The sequence below is a fragment of the Coregonus lavaretus genome, assembly GCF_964263955.1.
Source record: "Coregonus lavaretus genome assembly, chromosome: 16".
Classification (NCBI taxonomy): Eukaryota; Metazoa; Chordata; class Actinopteri; order Salmoniformes; family Salmonidae; genus Coregonus; species Coregonus lavaretus.
In genome coordinates this window covers 32,161,486-32,170,291 of record NC_140003.1, presented here as the reverse complement: position 1 = coordinate 32,170,291, position 8,806 = coordinate 32,161,486, and the positions used below count along the sequence as shown (strand labels likewise).

At 44.0% G+C, this 8,806-nt stretch overlaps 2 protein-coding genes across 2 annotated transcripts; both read right to left on the bottom strand.

Annotated features, from left to right (window-relative positions):
- Positions 1-1,407: 1,407 nt before the first annotated feature.
- On the bottom strand, positions 1,408-3,740 carry tmem37 (transmembrane protein 37; the record flags this gene model as incomplete). The annotated part of the gene is made up of 2 exons (XM_084179675.1): positions 1,408-1,998; positions 3,663-3,740. The coding sequence occupies 2 exons, from the start codon at positions 3,738-3,740 to the stop codon at positions 1,408-1,410; spliced, it is 669 nt and encodes a 222-aa protein (XP_084035801.1).
- LOC311143915 (acyl-CoA-binding protein-like) lies at positions 3,601-8,458 on the bottom strand. Its single transcript, XM_084179791.1, has 4 exons — positions 7,820-8,458; positions 4,538-4,655; positions 4,366-4,428; positions 3,601-4,151 (listed from the first exon to the last, which is right to left on the bottom strand). Exons 1-4 carry the CDS (start codon positions 7,826-7,828, stop codon positions 4,078-4,080), a joined length of 264 nt encoding a protein of 87 aa, XP_084035917.1. The 5' UTR covers positions 7,829-8,458; the 3' UTR covers positions 3,601-4,077.
- Between the last annotated feature and the right edge of the window lie 348 nt (positions 8,459-8,806).

Sequence of the window (8,806 nt, the reverse complement as noted above, 5' to 3'; positions counted from 1 at the left end):
AGAGAGTCAGAGAGAGAGAGAGAGTCGGAGAGAGAGAGAGTCAGAGAAGAGAGAGAGAGAGAGAGAGAGAGAGAGAGAGAGAGTCAGAGAGAGAGAGAGAGTCAGAGAGAGAGAGAGCGAAAGAGCGAGATGTATAAGGGTGGACAGAGTGTCCTGGGCTAACAGAGAAAGAGAGAGCGAGAGAGAGAGAGAGAGAGAGAGAGAGAGAGAGAGAGAGAGAGAGTCAGAGAGTCAGAGAGAGAGAGAGTCATAGTCAGAGAGAGAGAGTCAGAGAGAGAGCGTCAGAGAGAGAGAGAGAGCGAGAGAGTCAGAGAGAGAGAGAGAGAGAGAGAGTCAGAGGGAGAGAGAGTCGGAGAGAGAGAGAGAGTCAGAGAGAGAGAGAGTCAGAGAGAGAGAGAGAGTCGTAGAGAGAGAAAGAGAGTCAGAGAGAGAGAGAGTCAGAGAGAGAAAGAGCGAGATGCATGACAATGATCCCAAACACACCGCCCGGGCAACGAAGGAGTGGCTTCGTAAGAAGCATTTCAAGGTCCTGGAGTGGCCTAGCCAGTCTCCAGATCTCAACCCCATAGAAAATCTTTGGAGGGAGTTGAAAGTCCGTGTTGCCCAGCGACAGCCCCAAAACATCACTGCTCTAGAGGAGATCTGCATGGAGGAATGGGCCAAAATACCAGCAACAGTGTGTGAAAACCTTGTGAAGACTTACAGAAAACGTTTGACCTGTGTCATTGCCAACAAAGGGTATATAACAAAGTATTGAGAAACTTTTGTTATTGACCAAATACTTATTTTCCACCATAATTTGCAAATAAATTCATAAAAAATCCTACAATGTGATTTTCTGGATTCTTTTTTCTCATTTTGTCTGTCATAGTTGACGTGTACCTATGATGAAATTTACAGGCCTCTCTCATCTTTTTAAGTGGGAGAACTTGCACAATTGGTGGCTGACTAAATACTTTTTTCCCCCACTGTATGAGGCCAAGGGGGATAAAAGGTAGTTAAACAGTATTTACAACTCTACGCTCAGTGTAACTAAGAAAAACGAATGTTGTAAAAAAAAAAAAAAAAAAGATTCCACACAATCAAGAGCTGTATTTCCACACAAAAATGAAGATGATTTGACTGCATATAGACAGGTAGCAGTCATTGTTTACTGTTCCCAGTATGTGTTATTAACAAGCTGCACATGCACAAGGCCTTGAGGAATCATACATACAGCTGATCCATTCCAAAAGACCCAGAGTTGTCCTGATGTCCACTGTACTCCACAGTCCTCAACCCTGGGCGTAACCCTAAACCCAACAGGAAATCACTGTTCCTGGGACGTCTGTGTGTTTGGAACATGAAAATGCCTTCTGCAGTACTACTGTAGCTGGACACTACTGGATTCCCTGTGCTCTTTCACCTCTAGCATTTCCCCAGGCGGCCTCCAGGAGGTGCCCGCAGGGCCATGTGATGGATGTGGCGCGCTGCTGTGCCGTTGAGGAAGAGCAGGAAGACTGCGGTAAACTGGCACCAGAAGGTGAGGGTGAAGCCCAAGGGAGAGGCGTGCTGCCAGAGCAGAGCCACAAACACCACCACTCCCCCCGACGACAGCACCGCCGCAACCAGCACTAGAGCTGACCCCAGGCTCCACCTCCGGCCCGAGTCCCGGCCCTCACTCACCTGCGATATGACCAGCAACTCCAGGCCAAAGATGGCTCCCACCACGGCTAGGGAGACCACAGAGCGACACAGGCCCAGGCCCACCGCCACCCCAGATACACCTAGGTGGGTGGTGCAGTTAGGTGAGGCTGTTTGTTCCACCACTGCCTCCAGGGTGCAGAAGTGCCACAGACCAAACATCCTCCCGCCGTCCGCCAGCAACCAGTGGCCGTCGCATATGGCTATGGAGGAGAGGACAATGGCCAGGGCCGTGCAGAGGATGATCAGGCTGCGGGTCAACACCTCCAGGAAGAGAGGCCGGGCCTTCCTCTGTCGGGGTGCTCCTCCTGGGACCTACAGGAAGGGAATTTAGTGAATTTGGAGTTTAAAATTATGCAGGTACAGAGTACAGCAGAGACGTGTGACTTGGACAGAGGGCAATATGTGACCACAGGGACGTGCCTTAAACTCCACTGTAAGTAAATCTATCTGGAGTCCTGAACCCAGTAACCTTGGTAAAGTTGCTCTCCAGCAGAGTTTGAATCAGTAGATTAAGGAGAAACTAGGGCTTGAATACCAGACCCAGCTGTGTAGAATACATTGGGTGCATTCATTCATGTGAATTAAGACTGTAGGCATATAAGGGAACAAAAAACAGGCTATTGGATTAGTGTGATTTGCGTCAGCTCCTTGATAGCCTATCTGCCTATATTTCATTGACATATTTGTCTACTGAGTTTTTCTTATCATGTCTTTAGCTTGCACAGTAATTGATTATTCAATCAAATAAGTCTGCCACGCCTCACACAAACAGTAAAGGTTTGGGAACAACATCACTCCAGAGAGCAGTGAGGTCCTGAGAGGATTATGTGGGCTATGTGAGAGAGGAACGAGGTGATCATAAAATGAAAGAATGTATGAGAGAATGTCTCTGAAAGTCTGTTGTTTCAATGCTGATGCACTAACACAAGCAACCACATCAGTAATGACAGAACACTGAATATCACTGAAAAAAATTAACATCATGGACATACCATTGGCAATCTGACAAAAACAGATGTATCCTACTTATTTAGAAGCATTTATACTGTTATTTACAAGCAAATCTAACGACAGTCATTATAATAAAAAACATGACTATTTACCTTTATCTGAATAGCGGTCATGGTGTTGTCCTCCACTTGACCGAGAGGCAGAAGTGGCAGCAGAAAATGTGTTCACTTCAAATATCAAAAGTTCAGTGGGAGTTTAGACCTGTGTATGATTAACAAACATCATTTGTAAAACAATGCAAGTCTCCTTTGGGAATAAACTCAACCGTCCCCTCCCTCTAGTTATTCAGCCAGAATTGATTGACTTTTCCCCCCGCAGTTATTAGAAGTCTGGTCACGGGATACTCTGCTATCGCCAGGAGAAGCAGACAGGAAGGAAGAATGTTTTTTCCATGACAGCAGAGATTTATACTGCGCAAGTATTGCAATTGTTTAGCTTCCCAATACCACACCATTACTAATATACATGTAGGCCTACCCAATTCTTGCATGAACAACTCTTCTCTACCGAGAAATGTCGTCTCAAACAGTGAGAAAGCAGTGCAAAGCTCAACATGCCTCCTGAACTAATAAGAGCTAACCATTACTACAAAAAAGTATAATGATCTTGTGAAACTGCCAGATGCATTATGCAAGAAACGATAAGCTACAAGTGCCAAGTGTTGTTTCTCAGTGACCATTGGCCCTGGGACATGGTGCAAGGTGGAACAAAACAAGCTGGAAAATGGGCAAAGTATTCTTCTTGATTTCTGAGTTTATACATTTACTGAATATACAAATGTTTTGAACGTGTGAAGGGGCACAGTTGTGAGTGACAAAGTGTACATTGTGGTTTACTGAGTATGTGATGCAAGGCAAATTATATAATCTCATCTCATAAAATAACCAAGCTTGACAACAGAAATGTTAAAACAAATTTAGACTTTATGGAGGTTGTGGGCTGAACAACCAGTTGAGAACATTCACTAGAAAGTTGCTGGTGGAGGACGGTTTGTCTCTGTCCGTAGCGGTGGCTTGTTGGTCCTGTATTCTCAGTGTGACCATAGGCGGTCCACACTAGGCATTCAGCATTCACATGCAATACACAGTAGCAAACATTCCTGGGTAAAACACATATGTCAATTGAGGTGCTCTTGATTTAGGTAGTTCAGTACAATGGAACCATTTGAATAGTCCAAAAAGTGCAAACTCCAACCACCCTGCACGCACCTCTGCTAAACCAAGTGCACCTCTAGAATTACAAAGTATTTGACATATGTATTTGCCCCAGAAAAGGGCATACTCCTTGGGATTAAGGCACTTCACAGGGACAAGGTGTGGGCTGACCACAGAGGTCATGGTTCTACACTGCCAGCGGTCGGCCTGGTCAGTCAGTCAGTTCTTAGACTCCGTACTTCCCTTTCAGCTCCTCTACCAAGGCAATGTACTCCTTCCTGGCATCCTCTTTGCTCTTTCCTATGGGAGTCAAGTAAGAAAAGGAAAACACATTTAGTTGACATATTAATAATGAGTTACTGTTTAAGAACTGTCTGGCTCTACCAGTATACTTTATGACAGCGTAAATGCATTGAGCTGAGGGGATCCACAGCTGTATAAAACTGATCCCCTAATATAGGTGAAGAGCAGTGCCCTCTACAGGCTAAATGAGGAAGGACTACAGGAAACACACCTTTCTCTTTCTCCCAGGCGTCCCACTTGGCTTTCCCAGTGAAATCCAGCATCCCAGGACGAGCTTCAGAAACAAAGAAAAACACACACGATCAACAGACTATAATCAATACAATGAGACTTCTAGAATTGAGGGGTATCACAAAGCACTGGAAGGATGCCGACTGGCTTACCGGTGTTGACGTCGCCCACTTTGGCCTGTTTGAACAGAGCGTAGACCCTGAGCATCTCTCCATCTGCTGGCTTAGCCTTCAGCTGCTTCACCTCCTCTGCAGCCTTATCAAAGTCCGCCTGGGTCGGGCAGAAGCAAAATATGCGGTTAAAGTCAGCTAAACATAGAGATAGAAATGCCTGCACATGAAAATTGCTGCTCCCAAGTGAAATCAGTTAGATATGATGGACAGGTTCCTGTACAGTGTCATTAGAAAATGGCAGCAACCTTACAGTAAGTAGAATGAGCAGATCTATGTCTCAAAAGGGTTAAGCTAGATCAGGGATAAGCAACTTGGGGGTGAGGCCACAAAAAATCTGAACTCATCATGAGGGTCTGCAGTTGCTCACGGGTCTGCATACCCACATCCATACCCCCCCCCCCCCCATTGCGAGCAAAAAAACATTTTAGTGGAGAGAAATGTTTTACATTTTAGAGTTAATTTCGTGCAATTCTATTAGGGCTGTCCCCCGACAAAAAAAAAGACGACCAAGAGTCATCTGTTTCGATTGGTCGAAATTTTTAAACGTGTATTTTCCCATAAATTGACACACCCTATGTTTGCTGCAAATCTTAACATTTTGCCATGGGATGGAGAGAAGATTTTGCAATTTTATAAAAAATGTCCTGCAATTCTACACATTTGCCATAGGGTGGAGAGAAAGGTTTGCAGTTTTTAATAAGATATCTTAGTGAGACTGACTAACAAAATCAATGGGGGCCCGCAGTCGGTAATTCGACCATGATAGCTGGCGACTAAACTCATTCAGCAATCTAAAAAAATGTAGCTGACATGGGCCAATTGAGTGACTATCATAATAAGACAAAAACTGCTGATCACAACCAAATTTCGAAATTGCACCTTGTGTATTCTACACTGAACAAATATAAACGCAACAATTTCAAAGATTTTACTGAGTTACAGTTCATATAAGGAAATCAGTCAATTGAAATGAATTCATTAGGCCCTAATCTATGGATTTCACATGACTGGGAATACAGATATGCATCAGTTGGTCACAGATACCTTTAAAAAAAGGTAGGGGCGTGGATCAGAAAACCAGTCAGTATCTGGTGTGAACACCATTTGTCTCATGCAGCGCGACACATCTGCTTCGCATAGAGTTGATCAGACTTGATTGTGGTCTGTGGAATTGTTGTCCCACTCCTCTTCAATGGCTGTGTGAAGTTACTGGATATTGGCTAGAACTGGAACACGCTGTCGTACACGTCGACCCAGAGCATACCAAACATGCTCAATGGGTGACATGTCTGGTGAGTATGCAGGCCATGGAAGAACTAGGTCCTTTTCAGCTTCCAGGAATTGTGTACAGATCCTTGCGACATGGGGCCGTGCATTATCATGCTGAAACATGAGGTGATTGCGGCAGATGAATTGCACGACAATGGGCCTTAGGATCTAGTCATGGTATCTCTGCGCATTCAAATTGCCATTGATAAAATGCAATTGTGTTCGTTGTCCGTAGCTTATTCCTGCCTATACTATAACCCCACCACCACCATTGGGCACTCTGTTCACAACGTTGCAAACTTTTCAACCGTGAAGAGCACACTTCTCCAGCGGCCATCAAAGGTGAGTATTTGCCCACTGAAGTCGGTTACGACGCCGAAATGCAGTCAGGTCAAGACCCTGGTGAGGACAACGACCACGCAGATGAGCTTCCCTGAGACCGTTTCTGACAGTTTGTGCAGAAATTATTTGTTTGTGCAAACCCACAGTTTCATCAGCTGTCTGAGTGGCTCGTCTCAGACCATCCCACAGCTGAAAAAGCCGGATGTGGAGATCCTGGGATGGCGTGGTTACACGTGTCTGAAGTTGTGAGGCCAGTTGGACGTACTGCCAAATTCTCTAAAACGACATTGGAGGCAGCTTATGGTAGAGAAATGAACATTAAATTATCTGGCAACAGCTCTGGTGGACATTCCTGCAGTGAGCATGCCAATTGTACACTCCCTCAAAACTTGAGACATCTGTGGCATTGTGTTGTGTGACAAAACTGCACATTTTAGAGTGGCCTTTTATTGTCCCCAGAAGAAGGTGCACCTGTGTAATGATCATGCTGTTTAATCAGCTTCTTGATATGCCACACCTGTCAGGTGGATGGACTAGCTTGGCAAAGGAGAAATGCTCACTAACAGGGATGTAAACAAATGTGTGCAATTTTGTGGGTATGAACAATTTCAGAGATCATTTATTTCATGTGGGCCGCCAGTTGCCCATCCCTGAGCTAGATAATCGCTGGAGCAATTGAGAAAGAGTCAGTGCTGGCGTAAATTGAACCTTGATCTCATCTAGATCCATTTTATTTGCCTACAGGCAGTAAAACCGCATCAAAGTCATGATGACATTATATTGTGAGCAACTTTAGACCAGAATGGAAGAACATAGAAACTGGCCTCAAAACCTTCGTTCAGGGCGCTTCTTGCCCTAGAGTGATCCTGTTATGATGAAAGAATTGGGCAAAACGCCAACACTTCTTCCTTCATGCTATAACTCCAAACAACAAGTTAAACGCTAGTCAACGTTAGCTATAATAACTTTAACATGTTTCTTCTCCCCAGGATAATATATACGCAAGCAATGATATACAACCCAGGAGAGTGTTTGAAGTCCACACACAGTTTGAAGTCCACACACAATCAGCGCCTTGGGCTATGTCGAAAGCCGCACCACACCCTTAAAGCAGGATGACAGTTGTGCCAAACCCAATCCTCTGGTTTGGGAATGAAATCAGATATTGAGCTGGCAAACAAATTAAATGGGGTCGTTTCATTGGGTGGGGGCATGGGAATGACTCCGTTAAGGCAATAACCAAGTTAGACCAGTTTAATTCAAACTTGATACAAGACTGACAGGGATAACTAGTGGTGCCAAGTCAAGTGCCAACTCCTTAGAATGAGTTATGCTAAATTCAAAGCTGGTTGGCTAAAACAATAATACTCCTTTGTTCTAGCTAATTAGTTACATAGCTAAACACAATAACGTTAACAGTAGCTAACGGTAACTTTAACCTGGCGTTAGCTGACAAGGCCAACTTGACACATTACATTTTACATTTTAGTCATTTAGCAGACGCTCTTATCCAGAGCGACTTACAGTTTTGACACGTTAGCGAACATGCACTTGAACCTGAAAATCAACATAATAATATAACTATGCATGTTATGATTGATTATGGTAACTACAATATAATAACCAAAACAATACAAATTCGATACATACTTCAGACATGATTTAAAATTCCTTTTGAAGGCCCCTCGTACAGTCCCAGAACACTACTCGCGTCCACAGACCAGAACTAACGGAGAGTAGCCTCAAAGATGTTTAAGTATGAAGATGTCTAGAAACTGCTTCTCCAATAGAAATCCCCGATCGGGCCAGAGATACTTTTGAGGAGATGGGAAACTCCATTAGAATCATAAAATCGCCCATTGTGTACTTTGCACATGCGTTGTCAATGGGACGCGCGGTGCATTTTGGGCGATTCTGCGACAAGGGGAGTCAATTTGGCGCTAGCAATAAAAGAGAAACATTAGCATGAATTTCGTCAACAAGAAGTACAACAGTACAAATATTTTCCGGGACGTGAGATAATTAACTTGTTCTCTGTAATATCGTGTAGGTTTGGAATCATTACATTACGTACTTTCGAGGAAAATAGGAGGTTTCTCAACTAATGCAGCGTTCAAAACAATTGGGAAATCGGAAAAAAACGAGCTTCGACTGGTAAAAATCGTTTTGAACGGTCATCCAACTCGGAATTCCAGGTCGGAAACTAGGGCATGTTTCTAGAGCTCCGACCTAAAGATCACTGACTTCATGTTTTCACGAATTTTTTTCCGAGTTCCAGGTTGTTTTGAAAGCACAGTCATACCAAAGACAGTACAGTATGAAGATGGGTAGAAACTGATTCTCCAATAGAACTCCCCGATCACGCTTGTAGGCCATGTCATGGCTATGTTGGCTAGCTAAGCTCATGCGCAGTAACACGTCATCGGGTCTAACGGTCGTCTCGCGCCGAACTGCGCATATGCAGGCCGTCAAATCAAAGGCACTACTTCGATATAAAGTCGTTTTGGAAGAAAATAAAAACTTAGCAGTTTGTCACTTTCACGAGGTTGGAGTAATAGCATGTTCAAATACTTAAGATATTGGCTCGAATCTAGGTTGTGCCTTTAGATTTCGAGAAAATTAACAACTAAGGAATAA

Bases quoted from the DNA above. Each gene is read 5' to 3' on its own strand.
- LOC311143915 (XM_084179791.1), bottom strand. The intron at 4,429-4,537 runs GTAAGCCAGTCG...TTGTTTCTGAAG, and splicing joins AGTGGGCGACGTCAACACCG to CTCGTCCTGGGATGCTGGAT. The intron at 4,152-4,365 runs GTGTGTTTCCTG...TGACTCCCATAG, and splicing joins CGCCTGGGAGAAAGAGAAAG to GAAAGAGCAAAGAGGATGCC.